Here is a 23,710-nt window from a genome sequence, read left to right on the forward strand (position 1 = left end):
CACCACGAGTGCATGACACCAGTTCTTTGAACTTGGGCTACCAGAAAATTTCTGGGTGACTCTTTTGTTGTTGGTGTTGATATATAAAACTCTAGGTACTCTTCAGCTCAACTTGGAACACGGCTTTCAGAGGATAAAAAACTTAATACGAAAAATAGTGCACAGTTGCCTTCTCCCACTCCTCACAGTTACCTGTCAAGTATACTCTAAAGGAATAAAAATCTCTCACTCATACAAAAAAGAGACACAAAAAATACAAATATATATAATGTCTTATGAAGAAATTTAGTAATCAATTATGATTACACTGCATAATTACTAGTGGAGATCATTTTGACAATACTTGTATTTATTCATTACCTGCTTTACTTGTAAAAACCTGAAGATTCAAAGATTTAGATGCAACATCTTGGTCTTCACAGTAATCATATCCAAAATTCACAAGTCTATGAGCAAATAAAGATCAATGAATAAATCACTTCTTCATCCACAGTGATTCATCACAACACCAAGATCACGAGAACAATCACTATGTAATCAAAATGTACTCATTAAGTTATAATCAAGTGTTCTCTAATGCAAGTTAAATTAGGCTTTAACCAATCTGCTCAATGTTGTTAGAAACGAGAATCCCAAGACTACACCCTTACCAGAAACCAACAATTTTGATTACACCTGCAAACTTCATATTTGCTTACTGCAGCACTGTCCAACCATTCCTATAATTTGAAGTAAAAGCAAGTTCTGATGAAGTACTGGAAATTCAAACATTCATCAGACCTGAAAACTCAAAGGCTTTGCAGCCTAACTCTGCCATTCTTATGTCTGCAAAGCTACATTTTAATCTGCAATTAGGCACACTAATTTCAGCAGAAATACTTGAAAAGGAAAGCACAAAAATCCCATTCACACGGTACTTGTTATACCATGACGTTCTTTTTCAGTTTCATGCTGCCTGTGCTTTAAGGTTTTTCATATCGTTAAAAATCTACAAGTCCTATTTTTGCCTTGCAGAGCATGCAACTGAAGACTGTAGTCAGTCTGCTTTGGCTTTTTTGTTGTTGGGTTGTTTTTTTTGTTTGGTTGGGTTTTTTTTTTCCAGAAAGGATTTTGATCCTGTAGGAATTTTCCCCTAGGTCTTCTGCAATAATTTAAAAAAAAAATTATAGCATTGAGGCTCTTACAAGAGTTGGGTTTTTTCAGTACTAACTGAAAGAGGATACACTGCCCATTTAGGGGGACCTGCATGTACAGCAGTAGGACCATGCTGAGCCTCCTGCATAGCACTGACACATCCTGAGAGACGCAGTTTGGGCACAGTGGAACTCAACTACCTTCAGTTATTGATATCCGATCGAGTAGCTTTGGCCTCCCTTTTTATTCACAAAGGGAAACAGGCCCTTTCAGAATGTAAATTCAACTGACTGAAGATAGATGAGGGTGACGTGAATTATGAATCAGAGTCAGACCATCCTGACTAGTTTTTCCTCAATTAAAAGGGAGCCTTAAGGAGACACATGCAAATGCAGTCGTGCACAGTAGACACAGACAGAATCAGACAAATCTTAGCCTTTGAAAGAGCAGGCTGCCTGGAAATAGCATGCGTAGGAGAAAAGGGTACAGGCAGCGTCTCATAGGCTAGAAAAAGGAGCTACTAGTCTGGTTAACGGCCCAGTAAAACATGTAGCAGCAATTAAAAATGGAGAGCTTCCCTTGACAGGAATTTTGACATCACCACTACAACATGCCCAAGATTAAAACAAATTAATTTAAATAGGTACAGAATACTCAGGGGAAGGATGGTTTAACCTCTTCAAATAATTTTTATAACTGGTACCAAAAAGCAGTCAAGGATTAAATCACATTTTACAGCTGACCCTGATGAAAATGAGAGGAACTGGAGGTTTGGACACAGTGTTCATATTCTTATGTTCCAGTACCATATAGGCAACTGCAAACAAAGATACTGAGGCTGGGACACAAACTTCACTTGTGTTTGTAAAACATTATCCCATATATTAAAAGGAAAGCAAAACAAAACAAAAACCCCCTTACTTTAATTGTGTGCCATTTACAGAAATATCCAGGTGTGATTCCAGCTGTTAACCAAAAACAAAACCAAACCTGTTATACAGTGAGGTAGGTATACTATGATTAATATTTCAGCTCAGTAAAATGTGTCAAACTCACATTTCATCAGATTCAACATTTTAACAAAGTTTCAGTCACCCCCAAAACCAAAAAAGGGGGAGAGAAAAAAAAAAGGGGGAGAGAAAAAAAAAAGGGGGAGAGAAAAAAAAAAGGGGGAGAGAAAAAAAAAAGGGGGAGAGAAAAAAAAAAGGGGGAGAGAAAAAAAAAAGGGGGAGAGAAAAAAAAAAGGGGGAGAGAAAAAAAAAAGGGGGAGAGAAAAAAAAAAGGGGGAGAGAAAAAAAAAAGGGGGAGAGAAAAAAAAAAGGGGGAGAGAAAAAAAAAAGGGGGAGAGAAAAAAAAAAGGGGGAGAGAAAAAAAAAAGGGGGAGAGAAAAAAAAAAGGGGGAGAGAAAAAAAAAAGGGGGAGAGAAAAAAAAAAGGGGGAGAGAAAAAAAAAAGGGGGAGAGAAAAAAAAAAGGGGGAGAGAAAAAAAAAAGGGGGAGAGAAAAAAAAAAGGGGGAGAGAAAAAAAAAGGGGGAGAGAAAAAAAAAAGGGGGAGAGAAAAAAAAAGGGGGAGAGAAAAAAAAAAGGGGGAGAGAAAAAAAAAGGGGGAGAGAAAAAAAAAAGGGGGAGAGAAAAAAAAAAGGGGGAGAGAAAAAAAAAAGGGGAGAGAAAAAAAAAGGGGGAGAGAAAAAAAAAAGGGGGAGAGAAAAAAAAAAGGGGGAGAGAAAAAAAAAGGGGGAGAGAAAAAAAAAAGGGGGAGAGAAAAAAAAAAGGGGGAGAGAAAAAAAAAAAGGGGGAGAGAAAAAAAAAGGGGGAGAGAAAAAAAAAGGGGGAGAGAAAAAAAAAGGGAGATATTTAACCTATTTAACCTCCTACATTAGAGCAAATTTCAGCTACTGGGACAAAAACCTAGTAACAATTACATGTTCAACAGTTGTAATTTTTATGTTCTGTTCTCTGTATTTTGGCTGCAACAGATTTTCCTGTCTCGCTTAAAACTGACACAAATTTAGTACATGGTTTCTTTGTCTAGTGCATTTGATAACCCTGCTTTTCAGTACTTGAGTATAAGATCAGTATAATATCACAAACGTCACTTCTAGGTCAGTATCTGTGCAATTCCACTGAAGTTACCTTACCATGGTGCAATCTGAATCTGACTGAATATATTCTTGAAAAGACTATAATGTGGAAAAAAAAAAAAAAAAGGAAAAACAAAACCCAGTTTGCCTCTGCAAAAGTTACAATAATAAAACACACTGAAACAGATCTCCGTATCAGTTCCTGGAACACAAAAATTACATCCAACTCAGTAATTGTATAAAAAAATACTAATGACTTACTATTGAGTTAAAATTTTCATCAGGATAAAACTGGACACATTTTAAAGTACTCCTTGATTCCTGGAATTAAGAGGATGTGTTTTGTAACTGATAAAATAGAAAGCATATCACACAGACTGAAAAGTCACTGGATACTCCACAGCATTCTACACGCTCAACCCTTTTTGCCAACAGACATGCAGAAGTTAGGGGACAAAAGACGACTTTAAAAACCACATATAACCCCCCACAATAGCACTATGACATGCTTCCTTCCTGTCCCAGATCATTATCTGCCAATCATCTATAATTGCGTGGGCCCCTACTTGTAGCACAGCATTACATGTGTCACACACGCGCACATTCTAGAAAGTTAAAAAAACGTTTTCCATAACTACCTATATGGCAAAAAGAACTGTATTTTATTTTGGTCAGTTCAAAAAGGTATCTCAGAAACAAAACAGGAACGTGTTTCTCCATCACAGTTCACTTCCTGTTATTTCCTAACATGCATATGTTTTTGGTGGCTAAGAAGAGTTAAGAAAAATCAATTTTCATTTATGTAGAATATATCAAGTGCAAATAGTCCATCAGTCAAAACAAACAAAAAGAAAAAAAAAAAAGAGTTTCAGCATTTCTAGCCAAGAACCTGCCCTCACCTGGTTACCCAGTAAGTATATACAACATAATTTTAGATGTGAATTCTCTAGAACAGAGACATTATACTCACGGCAGTTTTTGGAAGATTTAGATCCTTTTGAAGAAAAGACCTTTTGAAAGCCAAAAAAAAAAAAAATCTAACAAATCCACCCTCTTTTATAGAAACCACTGAGATCACCAGTCTTCTTGCAATTTACTATGCACAAATAGGAGCTAAGGCAAGTCTGGCTTTTGCTTTGGGTTATTTGAGGCAGGAACAAGACGGACTACTATAATGAAAACCAAAATCACATTACTACTACCCCACAGACTCAAAACTTTACCGTCACGAGACAGGCAGAGACACAACTACTAGAATGACTTTCATCTCACCTTTGGAACAATGTAGAAGAGCCTTTGTTCCATCATATCCCATTGTGCCCAAATGAGATCATCTGCAACTCTGGCTCTTGGAAGCTGACCTGAGTTTTGTATCACCTAAAGGGGAAAGAAAGAACATTAGAAGTCATCAAATAAGGTCACGTAATAATGATTACGCACAGTCAGTGCTTTAAAGAGAAAAGCGATGACAGAAGAGGTGCAAATACTTTGGTGTTTAGAGGGAATATATTACTTGCTAGCTGCACAAGGTCCACCTTTCCTGTGTACAAGGTGCTCAGTTTAAAGAGTTCAAAAGCACAGTTTTCAGGATATACCTACTACTAAATGCTCTCTTTTAGATTTCATTGCTTGCAAGAAATTCACCACTTAAGCTGCTCAGGGTAAACAAAGAAAAACAGATGTCACTTTTCATCATAGAGAAGGGGAGAGCAGTGAAATACGAGTCACTTCAGAACCAGCTACATTAACTATTGAAGGAAGATGCATTAGCTCCAAAAGCGATTTCTGTCCAAAGTCTCAGCCACAGGACGGAGAGTACTGGCAGTAGGGAAAAGGCTAGGACTGTGGAAAACTGTTGGGACTCTATAAATGCACTCTTGAAAGACATAAGGAGATGTCATGTCAACCAAAACAAATCTGTTAGGACATTAGATTGATCTGTTTTTTCTGGTTACGCTCTTAGTCTTTACTCCAATACTGTAGTGTAGCATGTAAAACCTGTCTGCTTTAAAAGCAATGATAAACTTTGAGAAAACCGTGGAAGACTTCAAAGTGACTGAAAATCAGGACCTTAACTTTTTCCTTCCAAGCCTCCATAAGGAAAACACTGGCTTTTGTGACACAATTCTTTACTACATTAGATATTTGTTTATTAGTAATAAGTCTTTTAAGCAAAACATACACAATCAATTTGTCAAAGACAAATCCGTGTTAAAAACTGGAAAAAAAGACGAGGGGAAAGATGTTGGAGCATTCACAGTACTAGGAGTGTATTTAAGTTTCATGTCTTTTGTTGGTTTTTAAATGAATCCTTTACCTACTCCCAGAAGGCAAAGTTAGGAAGGCGACTCTGCAAATATTTTTGAATGGTTTAAAAGTAAACGTGCACTATGTTTTCTCCTACTTTCTAACATACAGACACATTCAGCAACAACAAAAAAAAAAACAATAAAATAAGTAACTTTCCTCATAGATTACATGGTTTTTCAGTCAGCTGTGTGGTAGGCTGCATAAGTTGCCATACTATCAATGCTTCCTTTAATATATTCTGGGTCACCCAAGGATAAAGCTACAAGAACATTTAGCTAAAGTTACAGATGTTAAATTTTCAACTGAAGCAAGAAAAACTCAAAACCCAAGATTTTTAAAGTCTTACCACTTTGTGTTCTTCTGCAACAACATGAACGTCAAATTGTTCAATATCTTTAAAATATATTAAAAAAAATCATTACAAACATATATTTTTAAATGCTTTTATACAGCTAATTAAACAATATCACACACATTATGGCCAGGAAAGCTCAACTCTGTCTAAGAAGAAACTTGTGGTATCTGAACACAGGTGCCTATGCAGAGACCCAGATCCTGCTCCTTCCCTGTGCTGAGGCTGGCTCAGCCATACCACCTCATGGAAAGAGCTCTTTGCTGACATCAGCGCAGCATCAGCAGGAAGAGGGATAATTGAAACATGCCAAACCAAGCCAAGAAGCACACTTACAAAGAAATGCAGAGCTGCATACCTGTGCCTGAGACTACACCCTAGCCCTTATTCACTTCCTAGCATGAATACCACCTCACAGTCCTTTCCCACACAAAATTCCTAAAAGCTCTTGGTAGTTTGCTTGTGTGAAGGGTACAAGATCCATTCAGCTGATGTTATAAATGTTTCTAATACAGTTCACAGCACTATGTGAACGTATCAGGAGGTGAACTCTGCCCACCTAACTCCAGGTACCTAAAGGTTGGTGTCTAGCTTAGCAGAGAAGATGCTCCACAAAGATGGGGAAAAGCCATCTCACTCTATATCAAGACTGAAAGGCAGGAAGGATAAACAGCCATTTCCAAGTGTCCACCTCTGTCCATTCCCTCCCATTAGATTAGGCTGAACAGGCAAAGTTAGAACTATTGTCCTATTCTTATCCCACTTGTCATGTGTTAAATCACGATCCATCTCTTATAGTCAATTGATCTGTTCTGAATTGATATAGGTAGCTACAAAAGTCTTTTTTCTTTTTTTTAATACTAAAGATAACTGATGAATGCATGAACTAAGCAAATAATTGCAGTCAAAGCTGGTCATTCTACTGACATTGAAAAAAGTTAAAACTGTAGTTTTCGAAAGACATTCGGAATATCTAGAACAGCTTACACCCTTCTTTTTTTCTGGTTGTTTTTTTTTTTTTCCAATAGAGGTCTACCAAAAATATAATCTATAATGATTATCTTAAAGTGAAAGAACGATAATGTACTTTCAAAGTATTAACTCACATTTATCTTCTGAAACTAGCAAGAGGCGACTTCCTGTAGAAGTATTTCTGCCTTCAACTGGATAAAGAAACTATACAGAAAGTTTCACACAAGTAAGTAAATAACCAAAGTAGTTTAGAACACTTATCTAAAGTGTTTTTCTTTAGCTGGATATTTACATTTTTTTTTAATTAAGACAGGCCCACTAATGATATTTTAATTAATAAAAATAGCTATTATTACAGACTTATAGTCACCAATTGCTACAATTGCAAACTTTGGGAGATTGAAGAAAAATAAAAAAAAGTAGCCTTCATGTCAGAGAAATATTCTACATCAAACATTTATGAAGTTTCTCGTTTTTTTACATTCTATGAAGAAAAAACGACATATTATCTCTGTAACAGTTGCAAGCCAACATGAGATATTTCTGCATTCAACCACTTTTTCCTCTCTAGCACAGTGGATTAAAAAGGTTTATATTTACATTAGTTGAATAATTTACCTGTACTCGAACACAGCTATCCACAGCCTTGAGGACTCTCACATTATTAATGGGATGAATTTCAATTAGCAAGGTTAAATACTTGGATACTGCAAAAAGAACATGTTTTAAATAACATTCTTTTTCATACGTAACTTTTTTTTCTAAGCAGAAATTACGTGAGGAAAAAAGCAAAGGGTACAATATTTCTAACAGTATTAAAACGATCCACTTGTAGTACCTGACTGCAATAGCCGACTTACTCTTTCTTCCTCTGTATATTGACGGAAGCTGACAGCTAAAGGGGAAAAAAAACCCAACACAGTCACAGTGAGCATGCATATTTGATATTAATCTTATTAAACATTCTTGGATTGGAGAGCAATCATCGCAATATTTTTTTTAACCAAAAGCATATCTGTTAAAGGAACCACAGAAACTCTTCTAGATGCAGGAGGCATGTAAAAATACAGGAGGGGGAAGTGAACAGGTCAGTGTGTCTCAGATTTTTGTTTTAATAAAACAACAATATCGTTATAGCTGTGTCTTTATGTTGTCACCTACATTACTTGGTGATGGATCCACTGAAATACATAGAATGCTGTGGGAAACATATGGGTCAAAATAGATTTAAGTAATTCTAGGCCCAGACATATCATCCTACTAAACTAAATCATCTTTACCATAACACAAGAAAATTTAATGATAAAACACATATTTACCCAATAATGTCCTTTCATTGTTGACCGAACAACTGATTATGTGTAGATCCCTCTCAAACATATAGAGGTGCTGTAGAGAAACACATTAATGCTAATAAATACTTTTAACTATATTTAAAAAAAAAAATCTAATTGCTCTTCCTTAGGAAAACCCTGCTGACCAGTACACTGTTTTTATTTCTAAAGCAAATAATTTCACAGCCAGAAGAACCATATTTCAAGCCTCATTTGTATCACTTCTCCTTTTTCTCATTTGTTTGTTTCTTACTGTTTCTTTTGAGCTCTGTGTTGCCACTAAAGCAGCACAGCAGACCCTTATGTAAATGTAAAATTTCACCCATTTCATACTGTTATGGGAACACCTGCAAAGGCCCATTATCACGATTCCAGACACTGAACTGCAGGACATTCAGTTTTAGAATAATTTCTTACAAATGGTAGTGCCAAACAAACTGAGGATGCACACACAACACAGAAAACCAAAAACATTTACTTCTTAGCACACGTGTTCAGCATGAAGAATGGAAAGGGCTTGAATTGGTTGTTTAGAAATAAAGATTACAGAACATCTGAATGACTTTGGAGCAGTAAAGTGTCATGTCTGCAATGTTCTGCATCTGAACACCACTGAACATCATTCGAATACCTTCTTTGGTCTCTCTTCTGTTTCAAACACACACATACTCCTTAAGAACAAAACATATTTGTTGCAATCTGAAACACTACAGCACTGTCTTCACCAGGGAGAAGTTTGGTATTGCTCTCACCTCGTTTTGTTTAGTTTGAAGATCGTACAATCCAATGTGAGTATTTCTCTGATTTCCCTATGGATGAAAAAAAATTAGCACTGGCAATGTAAATATATACAAAGTCAAAGATTGTTTTCATTTTTTTCCTACCTCCTTCTCTTCTTCCCCCAGCCCCTTGACACACATCCTCACACACTTCCCTGTCCTATAAACAGGCAGTTAATTATCTAATTCCAAGAAAGCAAGGCAAGAAAGAGAACAAAGACTTTTTTTTTTTCCTTTTAGAACTAACGCATAGGACAAAGCTGAAATGCAGCCAATCCACAGCCCACAAGCCATTGCGTAAGCCAAGTGCCTCTCTCTCACTTTGGTTCTAAACTGGTTTTCATTATAGGCAGTAGGGCCAGGAAGCGAGATGTCTGTACAAGAATCAAAGGGGATGCTATGACCCCTGGAAGATTCCAAACCTCACCAACTCGGTGGGTCATTGCTCCAAAAGGGAGCACAGAAACATCAAACACCACCAAACAAAGCTTCCAGTGGTCTGGCTGCAGGCTGAAAAAAGCATTTCAGCTCTGCCTTGGGAAATGATTGTTCGAAGGTTAAATATATTTCACAAGCCCAGATGACACCATTAGCCTGCTGCCTTTGAAAAGAAACCTAATACACATCTTAGCTTATTGATAATAAAATACAATGATTTTGTTTGGGGCACTTCTAAGTCTATACAAATAAAAACTTTTCTTCTTGGTAATTTTTACCATGATTTAAATTTTCAAAATATAAAGAAAAATTAAAATAAATTCTGCTTGGCAGCATATATTGTATATCAAATCAAGCTGAAGTCCACTAATGTACTCCAGGTATAGGCACTAAATTGCTAAGCTGCTGAAATTAAATCCAGCCACATAGGCTTGTACTTAAGCAGTGAGCATAATTGTTTTTAACTACAGCTTGGAGGGACAGGGGAGAAATCTAGGATTATTTACAAAGTTATGGCATCTTGCTTTGTGAAGTCAAAACAAAAAGGCGAGTATTCTCTTCCTAAGGGGTCTATTTCTGAGTGTCTCATTATTGTCACGGCAATGACAAAAGTCTTTGACTTCTGATTTAAACAAGGGAAACAAAATGTCTTTATATTAAGACACAGGCTTCAGGCTTACTAATTAATAATTTAAGGTTAAGCAAGTGCTTTCACAAATGACCATTCTTTCCCAAGTGTGTCTGAAACGCTAACATCCTCCATACTTAGCTACTGAAAAATATACTTCACAAGGCTGGTAAGAGGACTACATCAGTGCCCATATCTGTGCATAAGCTAACATGCTCGTTCTCATGTTTACTCTAAAGACTCTTGTATTGCCTTGCAAAATATAAGTGCTGACGCTAGGATTCACTTCTGTTAAAAATATCTTCCTTTACACCAACTATCAATGTCACAAAAGACAGACTTCCAAAACCACAGTACAACTCAAGACTAAAATAAGCTTGAAAATAAAGCTCATTCTCCATTTCAGGCAGAATGCACTTCCACTTAGCAGACAAAGGTTGTTTTCTATTTGTGTCTATTAGGAAACAGGCCAGGGCAGCTCAGTTTAGTTTACATCCTTGTTTGTGCACTATCCCCACAGACAACGTCACAGCTACAGTTTGTTGCTATAAAACCAACAGGAAAGGCTCACAGACATATAGATGTGTCTTGCAAAAGTGGTAGCTCATTAGTTATGAATAGTTTGCCATGAAGGGGGGAGAGAGCGAGAAAGAGATATTGAACTGCCCCAACAACTCAGTAAGACCTGTAGTTTGTTAGAAGCTGTAATTACATTGTATTTCTCCAACCTAAGCTTAAGGAAACAGGACTAGCTGCAGACACTAAAAGCAGTCTGTTTTCCCAGGTAAGCTTTCCAGTGTGACGATGTATATTAGCAGAATAGAATAGCAGTGCACAAAGAATACTCATATTTTAGAACAACTTTGTAAAAATTCAGAAGTGTCAAATTGGGGCCTAAAACTACTTGTCATTTGCTAAGATGCATACACCAAGCCTCTTTTTTCTACAATGTAAATATCAATGGAGACTTCTCTTAAAAGGTTTGCCGTAAACCCCAAAACCACAGAACTATACCTATACACTGTCAATGGACTGTTTCATAAAAAAGGAAACATTTGGATTGAATCCTTGTTAAGTCAGTAATAAAGTGTAAAAAGACACAGACACACGATACTCCCAACACTTCCTGTTTTTTAGCATTCTACTCTTGAGAGGGAGGAAGAAAAAATTCAGTCCTGCTGTAAGGTATCACAGTCCCAAAGTGTGACTGCAGCTGACACAGACATAACCAGTTTAAAAAAAAAGCATGGACATCAGGAAAGGCACAGCGCTAGCAGCTCAGGCCCCAGCCTGTTCAGGACACTGGGTAAGTACTATGCAGCTACAGCCTGGGCCACCGCATGTGTTCCTACCAATACACAAGCCACCTAGACTAACAGGAGTTTTGGGTCAGACATACCCACATGTTTTTATCATGCAGGCAGACAAGTGTGGGCGTATTGACTCCCATTGACACCAACAGCACCTAAGCAGGTACCAGCACTTTCAGCTGATGAGCAGAATTTTTATTGGTCGAAGAAAGAAATGTGTATCACACACTACGAACAACTCTCTGGGAGAAGCATCACATATTTAATGCAATACCACCTTAAGATACATTTGTTCTTTGTGAGAAAACGCCAGGAAGTACTGGAAAAAATAAAAAAGAAAACTCCAGTTTGCCCATTAGCAAGTCTAAAAAAACACTTATAGTAGAAGCAATCAAAATATGTCAGCATCCCTCCCAATAGAGGAATAAATAGATGCTGGTTCTTCAGCAGGCTGACTCACTCAGGAGAAAAAGATCAGATTACTTTATCATAGTAAGAGAACAGGAAAAGAAACTGCAGCATATCCTTCAGGACAGCATTTGAGAGGTGAAAACTGCAGCACAGAGTTCCAGTTCTCAGGCTTTGTCATCCAGCTATTCCTACCACACAGGCTGCAAAGGTCACATTATTCCCAAAATTAGGAAAGAGAAATTACAGTGAACATTTTCAGTGACTTCCTCTGCAGCCTTTACCTCTAGGTTTGGGGAACTAAGCCTAGGTGTTTAAATCATTGGCTTATCCAGTCAATGGAGTCTAGTGGGTATTTATCCACCTCCTCCACCCCACACACCTCTTACACCAAAGTACAAGCTACAAGCAGCCACTTCTCTAAACTCTACCAACTGCTTTGACCAGATCCCTACTGACTACAATGGGAACTTAGACATCTAGCATGCAGGCAGACACCCGCATTTAGATGTGTGAACCTCAAGCTACAACTCATCCCTTGTACCAGCTGCAAGAGCCTGAACATCATACAAGGCAGTGGGACTCTGCTGTCAGAAGCCCAAAAAAACCTTAGTGTGAGATTCCATAGATGCTAGAAAGCAGCAACATCACACATACACAGTACCAGGTCTCCTGTAGATGGGTTACTTTCATTAAGTCTTTCTAGAGTTTTAAGCAAGGGAAAAAAAAAAACAAACAAAAAACCGACGACACATTCTTTAGTGTCATTTTTATGGTTACTGTTGTCTTGTACAGACTCCCCTCCCTATGCTTGTACTAAAGGAAACATCCACCCACAGTTAAAGTGTATTATACCTTGATGAAGGCCTCACCTCTTCCCTTAACCCTGGGGAAGCTGGGGAGTTTTCACATTGTTGAGCTGGGGGGGAATGAAAGGCAGCCCTATTCTGCTGGAGTCTGCTATCTCTAGCCTGTGCTCTTCAAGAACCAAGATCCTCCAGAATCCAGCTGGGTTTACAGATTTCTCCGAGATGCACAAAAATCAAAAGAACCATAGCTTGTCTCATCAAGGGAAAACCTTCTCAAACCATTTAAAACTCTCCTTGAACTACAGGTGTTTCAATATAAAAGCTATACACACACCATGGGGAGCAGAATCCTATGTTAAAAAGGCTACCTCTAGATAATTCAAGATATCAAATAAACAATGGTTACTTCAGACTACTTGCAATAAAGTGCTAGAGACAAATCTTAAAGTAACAAAGAAGAAAGGCAGAAGCAGAGTTAGTGTTAGATAAATGACATCTTAACATACATATTGGTAGAAGGAAACACATTTAACTAAAGCAGTGCATATGAATTTAATAATCATGACCTCCCTGAGAAATTCTGAAGGTGAAAGAATGTGCTGCTTACAAAGTGCTTATCTGTTAAAGAAATGGCATTTCACTCAGGGTGACATTCTGGCCCCCCAAAAAAATCAACAGCAAAAACCCTATGGATTTAATCAGGTCAGTACTTTACTCTCCATTTCATCATTCTTAACTTTTGTCTGAAGTGGAGATGGATATCTTCCCATTGCCCAACCTCCCAATCAGTTGAGTTTTCACATTCTGACCCTCACTGCAAAAAAAGTTAAACTACAAGGACTCAATTAGGCATAGATACACATACACATATTTTTATTAAGTTCCAACACAGACTTACCTTCCAGGTATAAATAATTTTTCCATTTCTTTCAACATTTACAATGTACAGCGCTGATGAATTCTCGGAAGTATCTGAAATGATAAGTATCAAAAGGCACAGGATTTTCATTTGAGCTGGTTCACCATACACTTTCAGCACAGATACTGAATAAATTTTTCCATATAAATACTTCTTTGTACATGCCAAAATTACTCCCTTCTGGAAAGAGAGAGAGAATATTTCTTACACCTTGATTTACATCTGATAAACTTCAACAAAAAATAGTTAAGAGGTTTCAAAACACACAGGAAAGAATGCTTTACGTAACTCCCAACCTTTCATTATAATTGTGATTCTAATGGCCACTACCTTTTGTGATGAAAATGGAATGTGCTTTTCCACTATCTTCCATTCACAAAAAAAAAAAACAAACTTGCATTTATCCATTATACACAACACGGGATTCAAACAGTTAAATTGCACTGCAATCCTTAGAACACTACAGGGAGACAGAACTAGCCAGAGGAAAGTGTCACTCCCACCTGCCCTTTCAGCATCCCAAATGAATGCCTGGAAATAAACTACATCTTCAGAAATTAGTTCTACAACAACAACAACACGCTCCCTACCCCCTCTCCCCCCAAATAAACCAAAACCAACAAGATTAAACAACATATATGTATGCCACATACCTACAGGTACAAGGGAATTTAGCAATGCAGGACAAGAGATATGATGTGGGGTGTGATTAGGGCTAAAAGGGAAACAGATGAGCAGGAAGCTAGGGTGGACACAGAGATGAGCACATCTGGACAAAGCAGCATAAAATAAAAAGGAAAGGAAAACAGAAGAAAAAAGAGATAAAACATCATACTCAAGGTGACAAAAATGCATGCTTTCCTAACGCTGCTTTTCTGTTTTCTAATCACTGCAACTACCAAAAAGGTGTTTATCTCAGATGAAACTTTCACTAACAGGAAATTGTATCCTTAATTAGGTTGACAGCTGCATGATTGGTCCTAGTTTTAAGATAAAGCTGGCTTGTGATTCAGTAAGCATCAATAATAAGAATTCTCCACTACTCTCACCAAGCATTTAGTCAAGTTCAACACTATTTACTTTGCGGCTATCACAAAGCACTGACAGAAGGAAGACACGTGAAACTTAGTTTCACAAGCCTGGTATTATAAACTGGCTTGTACAGCTTGCAGTGGTAAGAAAAATATTTCTTACAAGCGTTATCAGAAGGAAATAAATTGTGTATTTTGTTGTGGGAGGACAATGAAAATCCTTAGTGTACATTTAACAATTCATCAATTTCTACTGGTTTCAGATTGCTCAAAGTACACTACAATACCACTACATTAGGGCTAGCCAGCGACAACAGAGAAAGTCTCAGACAACCATACATTCTGCTCTTTTCTTAATGGAAACTTCCCGGAACTTAACCACCACCTCAAACTTTCAAGATGAGTACTATGGTCTCAATACTTCTCTCTCATACAATACTTCCTCAGAACATAATTTAGCTAAAGAAGGTCTACAAGAAATCTCCATGTCAATGAATTTCTCTATCACCTAACACAGAGATCTTAAAGGTGTTGGAAAAGTTCTGTGTCAGAAGCAAATTTCATACCACTGAACACTGTCAGTGGGAATATTTGCCAAAGAAGAAGTGGCAATCATCTCCGCCCTTGGAAAGTCCTGCAGTCAAATTCTGCACGTAGAATTATAACTTCTCCTCATCCCCACAGCTGAGACCAGCAGATGAAGGGCTGCAAAAGAATCCACCCAACCTGCCTGCCCAGCAAACACCTCTTATCAGCATACTCAGGAGAACACAGAGTTAGATTTCCTGAAGGCCATTATATGCAGCTCATACAAAAATAAGCAGAATAAAGAGAACAAGGATGGTTTTCTTCACTTGACACTCCCCTCCCATCATCATAGCTGCTCCCAGCTCTCATGCAATTAGAAGTTCTCACAAGCTATCAAGGGCTTTCAAGTCGTCAGGAAAGAAAATAATAAATGTGAATAACTATAGTATTTGAAGCCACTGACATAAAAGTACCTTGACTCCTAAAAGTTACTTGCTTTCTGTGAATAGGTATTTCTTTGATATTTAAGTGAATCTTTTCAAATTCCTACCTCCCACCTTCACATTCCTAATTCAGCAGCACTGCATCAGGGGAAAAAGTCAATATACACAGACAAAAGTTGAAATGTGATACAGCAATGTTGGTATCTGATTAGATGCACCTTCCAACCTAGATTCTTCTGATTCTGAATTACCAGAGGCATGTACTGAACGAGGAGTCTGTATGACATTTTAGAAATCTGAATATGATTGTCCCTTTCCCAAACACAAGTCAGCGCCATTTTGAAATCGTTACGACATAAATGCATAGGTTAATTGACTTATTGAATTCATCACAGATGAACTGATAAATTCATAGGTTAATTGACTGTGCGTGGAGAATTTCAGAATTTTACCTCGAACCCCTTCAGTACACTGGTAAGTTATCTAGTAGATGTGAAATAATTTTTAACAGATTTTGCAACTGAGGGCTTGGTAAATAATTTTCTTTTATAAAACTAAAAAGAACTGATACGTTCTGGTTTACCTCCAAACAAGTTCTTATGAAACTATTTGATAACAGCCCTTCAACATGGGAAGCCAGTTAAGTATTTCAATTGAAAGTAACCAAAGGAGTTGAGGTTTCAAGTTCATCACATGGTGCATCAATAACCATCTATTTCTACTGAAGTAATAATTATTACGGGTTTCTTTTTAGACAAAGGTTTCCATCAGTTTCTGAAAAGCAGAACTGAGCCATCTGCCCTGCAGATGAATGAGAACTAACACAAGAAAAAACCACAGGGCCAAGAATATAGTGGGGTCATTCTGTTTTTTCCAACCACTACCCCAAGCACTCGCTATCACACACTGCTGTGGCAGCTAACACTTCATCTAATTTTAACTTGCAGCCATTTACCACGTAGACAGAAGTGTTTGGGGTTTTTTTGCCTCAGAAAGGGGAGTAGGGAGGCATGCTAAGTCTTTTTGGGAAGAAAAAAAGGAATACTGGGTGAAACAGCAGACGAAGCAAACCAGCTGTGGGGCGCAGCAGACGTGCACAAGTGCTTTCGGCATGCGAGAAGTTCCTTGAAAACACCGAACTTCCCGGCCTCAAGCACCCCGGCCACCGGCGCCCGAGAGACGAGCGCCCCCGCCGACACTCGGCTCGGGGGCGGGCGTCCCTCGTTCCTCTGGAGCCCGGCCGAGGTGGAGCCGGCGGCCGCTCCCCGGGGCCCTGCTCCGGATGGGGACACTCGGCCGCCATTACCCTCGACCCTCCCGCGGCCGCCGGCGGCGCGGCCTGACTGGAACGCGCAAGCCCTGGGGGGTCTCGCCTCAGGCCCGGCTCCTCCGCCCGCAGGAGAGGGCAGCGCACGGAGGCGGCCGGAGGCGGCTCTCCTCAGCCCTCCCCGGGGAGCGGGCAGCCCCGCCGCAGCGGAGCCCGCCGGCGCAGCTCCACCCGCCGCGGCGTTACCTAGAGCCGCGGCCCAACCCCGCGCCGCCAGCCAGGGCACCACATCCCTCCGCAGGTCAAACTCGGCTACCAGGTGAAGCAGCATAGCGCCCTCCTCTCGCCCCAAGCCCACCCGGAGACGGGGAGCTGACGCCAGCACAGCACAGCACAGCACAACCCCGCTCCGGCTGGCGGAGCTCCCTGCCCCGCCGCACCGGCTCCTGAGAGCCGGCCGCCGCCATGGGCCCGCCCCCTCGGGCCGCCTCGGCGTCTAATTGGGCGAAGTGGGTGTCACTCAGCCGGCGGCGGCGCGGAGAGGCTGGGCGCGCTCCCGCCTCCCTCCGTCCCCCTCAGCCGCGGCGGGGCGGGGCGGGCTCGCTGAGGGGGGACGGCGAGGCCGGTCGCCCGGCGGCCTTCCGCGTCCTACCGGGGGCGCCCCGGAGCCCCGCCACGGCGGGTAGCCTGCGTGCAGGTGACCAGGGGGCTTCAGGTGGACTGGAAGGACGTCGTTTACTCGTTGGAGCTGGTGCCCAGGCTTCTGCCGCGGCATGTGGGGAAAAAGGGGTGATCCTGTTTGATCCTTTCTGAATCTTCGCTCACTGACTGACTGAAACAGTTACATGTGGGTGAGGTCTGCTGTCAAGCTTTGGCCGTCCTGTGTCTGCTGATCAGAAGGCCCCAGTCATCCGTTACCTTCCTCGCATCCCCCCGGGAAGCGTTAGGTGTTTTCCACAATTTCAAGCAGCATCCCTGTTTTCTGAGATTTTTCTCTGAAATTGTAATTGACTTGATTGAGTCTCTTGGTGCAAGCTGCTTTGGCAGAGCTCAGGACGTCCCCGCAGATTAGGCCTCCGCTTGATCCTTCTTTTCATCTGTCTGCTAGCAAAGGAGGTAAAGCTTAGTGTAATCTTAGGGAAGTTTGTGTTTTGTTTGCTTGGGTTTTTTTTCACTGTTGAAAATAATTGTTAGGCTGATAAGATGCTACTCCATGGCTATAGCCTGCCTGTAATTACAATTTCCTTTCTCATGTGCTGGCTGATGTCAGCCCGCTAAAAGTGGCGTAAAAGTGGATAGGCTGTAAGGGCACTCACCAAGCTAGACATAGGCCAAGTACAGAACAGCTCGAGCCTGTTCTAAGAGTTAACCCAGTACCAAGTTTTTTCCCCTCATTGCTAAGCTTTGGAGCTATATAAAGACCAGATGAGAATCAGGTATGTCTGCAAAGTGTGGATGAAAGGCAAGTTGATAATCGAAATGCAAAGCAGACAAACTCTCTCTCAAACTCCGTATTGCCAACTCTTACAATTTTATCACGAGTTTCATAATCAGTATTCTTAAAGGTCCTTGGATCAAGTAGTTGTGCAAGAATTTCAGCTTATATTTTCACTGTTGTGAAATAAAGCTTGAAAACATGACTGGAATATTTATTTCAGAGGCAAAAGTAGAAAACAGACAAAAGGTCCCAAATGGATGCATTTTTTAAGACATGAGGTGGGGCTAATTCATGATTATGAGTATGTGGGAATGACACAACCAGAGAGGCAAGCAAAGGAGGGAAAGAAAGCCAATGAAATGACTGATTCTGTAAGTATGTGCAAAAAGGGAAATTTTCACATGGAGAAAACCTCCTTTGCCCAGCACTATAGAGTGCATTTAAGGTCAGGATGAGGCCAACTGTCAGAAGTTTTGCTTCTGCTGTAAAGCCAAACAAAAAGAAATCTGGAGATGGGTAACAGTCTGCCTGTAACAGCAGGCACTCCAAATGCAAAAGGAAATGAAAGAAAATTAAATATCGATGCCTAGTTTGGTCCTGCATTTAAAAAAAAAACAAAACCAAAACAACTGTCACTGTTCTTTTGTTTCAAAAACAACCGTGTTACTTACAGTTCTTGAGAGAGAGCCCACAAATGATAGGTGAATTATTCTCTAATGTTTACAGACTGAGGATCATGTGACGATGCTGTTCCTGTATCTTACCAATGTGTGAAAGGCCTTTCTGACAGTAGGAGCTGCAGGGAGTTAATGAGACGACTGCTCGCTCTGCCATAGAACTTAAGCTGGTTAACATGATTAAAGAAAATTGGAAATGTTCTTAGATGATGTAGCTGGTGAGTAGCTATGCAGACAAGTGGGTGTGGAGGAGGTCCATTTACTCGTGGCCTGTGCCACAGTCCTTATTCGGGAAAGGACTGGAAGAATTTGTACAAGTTGCTGGAAGAGTTTGTAGAAGTGAAGACTTCGTGGTTAGGTGTGCTGTAAGAAAAACCTTTCTTGTTGAGGAAATAGTTTACAACAAAATTTCCCCTCAGACTGTGTTTTCACTGCAAAGGACTCTTCATTATGTTTGTATGCCAAATATGTTTGCGTTTTCTCATTGAAGTTTATAAATACGCTTTCTTGAGACTCCTGGCGTGGAGTGGGACCTTGTCTCCAGTGCACTGTCCCTCTGAATTTAGTCCCTGAAACCAAGGCAAGAGACATTCTGTCAGAAGTTTCCCTGTCTTTTCAGTGAGAAGATGGAAGTGGTAGCTTGACAGATGAAGAGATTTGAGGAACAGGAAGAGATGAGGCAATTCGTGATGACTATCAGGGTTTACAGATACAGAAACATGAGAAGCGCAATCACATAAAGCTGGGGAAGATGGTACCAGCAGGAGCTGAAGGAATTAATAGGAACAAGGTGCCAGAACAGAAGGGAATGAGGAAGAGGGAATCTGGAAAGCTAAGACAAAGGTTTATAACCTGTGTAGAACTGCAGTCAGTCTTCCTGGAATTTAAGGAAGTTAGGATTCCGAAGTTTCTCAGTTGACCAGCAAATTATTTGAAATCCACTATTTTCCAGTGGTTTATCCATATAAAAAGACAAGATATTACTTCTGATAGTTTCTTTGGTTCATGTGGTAAAGGTTTTCTTGTGACTCTTAAGGGTCCAACATTGCTGATGACCCTAGGGAATGTGATTCCATGGTGTAATTATCTGTGCTTTCTCAAAAAATCACACACAATTATATATAAAATGACACTAAACCCACTTCTGGTTTAGATAACAGTCTCATTTGTTGTATCTTCTTTCGTTTCTAAAACATAATCCATGCTATGAAAAAAATAAAAGGGGAATCTTAAGGAAAACAGTCTGTATACTACAAGATGAATGATATTCTAAAGAGAACTAATTAAACTTGTATAAACAATGCTTTTTTGGCAATTTCTTATTTTTGAGAGCTTAGTTTACAGTCATGATATATGTTAGGTATACATATATCTGCATTCAGTTGCCAAAAATATATTTAAGAGAAAGCAGATGGTTTGCCTGCTTGTTTGTGTGTTTATGTAGGACAGAGGAAATACTTCCACTCAAATAAATGAGGTTCACAGTAAATGGAGAAAGTGATGCCGATTCTGAATTGATTAACTTCAGCAGTCAGGCTTTTTAAATTATCTGAGGAAACATCATAAAGTACTGACAACTGATGTCAGCATTAACCTTAAAATGAAACTCAGAGCGCGCACTTATTAACATGTACAAGTTTACCCCATCTTTTAAGAAACACCAGACGATCACAGATTTCGGGCTGTACAGTCCTACATTTAAGGAACAAGCAAATGGTCTCACATAAGAATTTGCAATGCCAGGAAGAAAACTTAATCCACTGCTGCGCCTTCTCCTCAAGGTACCACTATCTCTTTGCTACAGCCGCTGTCACCTGAATGCTTTGAAGTGGGATAGGGTTTCTTCTTTCTCTTCCTGTGTTTCCATTGTTATCTGCTGGTTTTATTTTCTCACTTCTACCTTTAATATCTACTTCCTTCACAACTGTAAAAAATAATTCACAGGTTTAGAGCTTGTAATGTAAAACTCATTATTCCCTGAGCTGTCAGTCTGGCTATGCCCATTAGAGGCCATATCTACAGGCCCAGAGATCCAGGTTGAATTCCTAGAAGCACAACACATTCCTCAGAAACCACAAAGCTGACTCATTCAGAGTGCTTCAAGTAATAATCCAGTACAGTGTATCATGCCACCTCAACTCTGATACATAAAATTAACAGCTTGATGCAAAAGCCATAAGCATCTGAAAAAAAACGCTTACACTTTCTTCAGCACGCTTTGAATTAAGACAGAGGGCCTGGTGTAGTCTTGATAACGTTTACCAGCTCTTCTAGATGGAAAAAGAAGCTCTTGGTATAAAAAAAAACCCCGAAAACAAAACCAACAACAATTTCTTATCTCTGCCAAGTGAAATTAATGTTATAACCCATTTCTGACTTGCTTCCTTTTTGCTTGCACCATAAAACCAAATAGTGAATTTCACTTTCTATTTATACTCAGTTTCCTTTTCTGATTATCGTGCTCAGTTTGGGTTTCTAGAGCCAGGCTGAAGCTGTGTGCAGGCACAGGAGCTGATCCCAATGAAGCAACCTCCAGGATAGAGATGTGAAAATAAAGGTCTTCAAAAAAAATGTCAGATTCAATTTTTCTATCTTTTTTTTTTTTTTTAATCAGAAATCTGTTCCTGCCTTAGTAATGGGAGGATCTCCCTCTATTTGTCAGCTGGAGTGGGTCTTGACCATAGTCAGGCAAATCATTAGAAAGCAGTAGTGGCCCTACTGATCGCATTGTAACCACCATCAGCATTTTTTAACACTAACAACAATTTTTGTGCTAATTGTGTATGTGCCTATCAATCATCCCTTTTCAAACAGTTCATGTGGCAGGAGTTACAAAATCATACCACGAAACAAGTGTGGGACTGATGAGGCATTGCCCCCCCATCCTGGCATTGGCGGATGTAACATATACCTTTTAGCGCTCTCAACAAAATAAAGCTTTGTTCATGGAAAAAAACCATACAGAGCCTTAAATCATCGATATGTTCCACATCAGGAAATTACCCTTAAGACTTCTTATGAAGAATGAATATCTGAATATATTTAAACACATGACAGCCTGGCAAACAGCTCATGACTTCTTTGCTTATTGAGGGCAACCTCTTTTCCCACCATTCCAGCAACAGAGGGTTTATTGTCATCATGTCTAGACAGTTGTTTCCTTCAAGAATGTTTTCAGCCAGTCAAATACTAAATATATAAATAAATTGTTTTCCTCAAGTAGGTGGTCAATATGTTTATTAAACCCTCTAGGAAACACAAATAAGATGCAATTAGAAATCAATATTTTGGTAGTAAAAATAAAGGCTGCAATTCAAGGGTGGTAGGGTAAAATACCTTTATTTCAGTGTGAGAGAAAAACATTTTTTTTACTATCTTTAGTCACAGAATTTCAACATAAATCAGAGTAGTTTCACCAAAGTCAGTCAGCATCCGTTACAGATGCCAATGCTTCATGGATGTGTTTTCCTATGCTTTGTTTAATAATTAATCATAGGAAATACTCTTTTAACTACTGAGGAAAAAAAATCCATCTTGCTATTCATGCTCATATCGAACAACACCTCCTTCTTTTAAATAGCTTCACTGAAGCCAATAACATGCTCAAGCCAATAACATTTCAAGTCTGCGAAGCTTCTGAAACAATTAAGGTATTCCTCAAAGCAAGGGAAGGGAAGAGAACGGGACCTAACGAAGTCCCTGACTGTGGTCCAAGTGGCCTTTCTGTTTCTGCCCGTTCTCCCTCCGTGGCCCAGGCTCTGAGGCTCCTTTGTTCTTCCCACAGACTGACCCCTGCTAGGCCTGATGAAAGCTCCGTGAGTGCACACTGCCTCAACAGCTGTTGAAGGAGCTCTTTGCTCTGTGTTTATTCTTCCAGCTACAGCCTCATTAGGACTCCTCGGTAGTGTTTAGAAGCTTGCCTTTTTTTTCCCCTTTGTTATCTTTCCGTTTTGACTTCATTTGGCATTGTAAGAGGACAGTGTCAATACTCTGCAACAGACTTGGAAGTCTTTTGGGAACAGATATAATAATGCATTTATCAGCAGATTAGTTCCAATGTCTTTCACTTTTTAGATGTCTTTTCATTTTCATTGTCATTTTTATTGTAAAATAGAAAAGAGATATTTAACACAAATGCATTCCTTCGAAATGTAAGGCTACAGGATGGTAGAGTGGAGACTACAGACGGGGACAGCACAGGATGAACGCATCAGTTGAATTTTGTCTCACTGAGCTTCAGCCATTCTGAAAAACAGCTTCTAGTATGAGTTCTTTGTCTAGGCTCCTTCTAGTTAATGAAGAAAGATAAGAACTCCAGAGGGCAATTGATACAACCTGGTTTTGGCACACACTTTATCATGCATTTTGCCCGAGTCTGGATACTGGGTCTCCTGTCCCTTCCCATCGGCTGCCATGCCTACTGGGAATGTGCAGCTGGAAGCCTAGAGGAAAGTGGGATTCTCCCTTTCCGTGTCTGCCCCCAATTAGATCACATACTATGTAAAATGGAAGGGGGCCCTGAGGGTGTGGTTTGACGAGCAGCTGATCTAACAACTCATGACTGTTGAAGGGATGGTCCCAGGCTTCCTTCCCTTCTTGTTTTTTTCTCCCTACCCTCATCTCCAGGTCATCCAGCCTCTTTGTTTGCCAGCTCTGCTGCACATCTAACACCTCTGTGATCCAACTCTACTTGCTAACCCATTGAAGTTTATTTACTTTTTTTTTTTTTGATGGTTTAATTTTCTGCCAGGTTAGCAAGGTGTCTCGGATCACTGAAGGCTTTTACAAGTGCCACAGCCATTGCAAAGGGAAGTGGTAGTAGCCTGCATCTGCCAGCAGGGAGGGGAACAGAA

The 23,710-nt window shown here is 39.8% G+C and overlaps 1 protein-coding gene across 5 annotated transcripts in view; it reads right to left on the bottom strand.

The window, feature by feature from the left end:
• GSAP (gamma-secretase activating protein) overlaps positions 1–17,201 on the bottom strand; it is a 53,759-nt gene extending 36,558 nt beyond the window's left edge. For all 5 annotated transcript variants that reach the window (XR_008466106.1, XM_054199642.1, XM_054199656.1 and 2 more), the window contains exons 1-12: positions 16,989–17,201; positions 13,453–13,526; positions 8,935–8,991; positions 8,168–8,237; positions 7,687–7,743; positions 7,467–7,555; positions 6,983–7,052; positions 5,871–5,917; positions 4,487–4,591; positions 3,476–3,535; positions 2,056–2,099; positions 361–446 (exon numbers count right to left, since the gene is read on the bottom strand). Coding sequence is in view for 4 of the 5 variants with exons in the window: in XM_054199642.1 (XP_054055617.1) it covers positions 361–446; positions 2,056–2,099; positions 3,476–3,535; positions 4,487–4,591; positions 5,871–5,917; positions 6,983–7,052; positions 7,467–7,555; positions 7,687–7,743; positions 8,168–8,237; positions 8,935–8,991; positions 13,453–13,526; positions 16,989–17,073 (844 nt within the window). In the remaining variant the exon portion in view is untranslated. The remainder of the gene's footprint in view (positions 1–360; positions 447–2,055; positions 2,100–3,475; positions 3,536–4,486; positions 4,592–5,870; positions 5,918–6,982; positions 7,053–7,466; positions 7,556–7,686; positions 7,744–8,167; positions 8,238–8,934; positions 8,992–13,452; positions 13,527–16,988) is intronic.
• Positions 17,202–23,710: the final 6,509 nt, after the last annotated feature.

This window comes from Rissa tridactyla, chromosome 1, assembly GCF_028500815.1.
Source record: "Rissa tridactyla isolate bRisTri1 chromosome 1, bRisTri1.patW.cur.20221130, whole genome shotgun sequence".
NCBI lineage: Eukaryota > Metazoa > Chordata > Aves > Charadriiformes > Laridae > Rissa > Rissa tridactyla.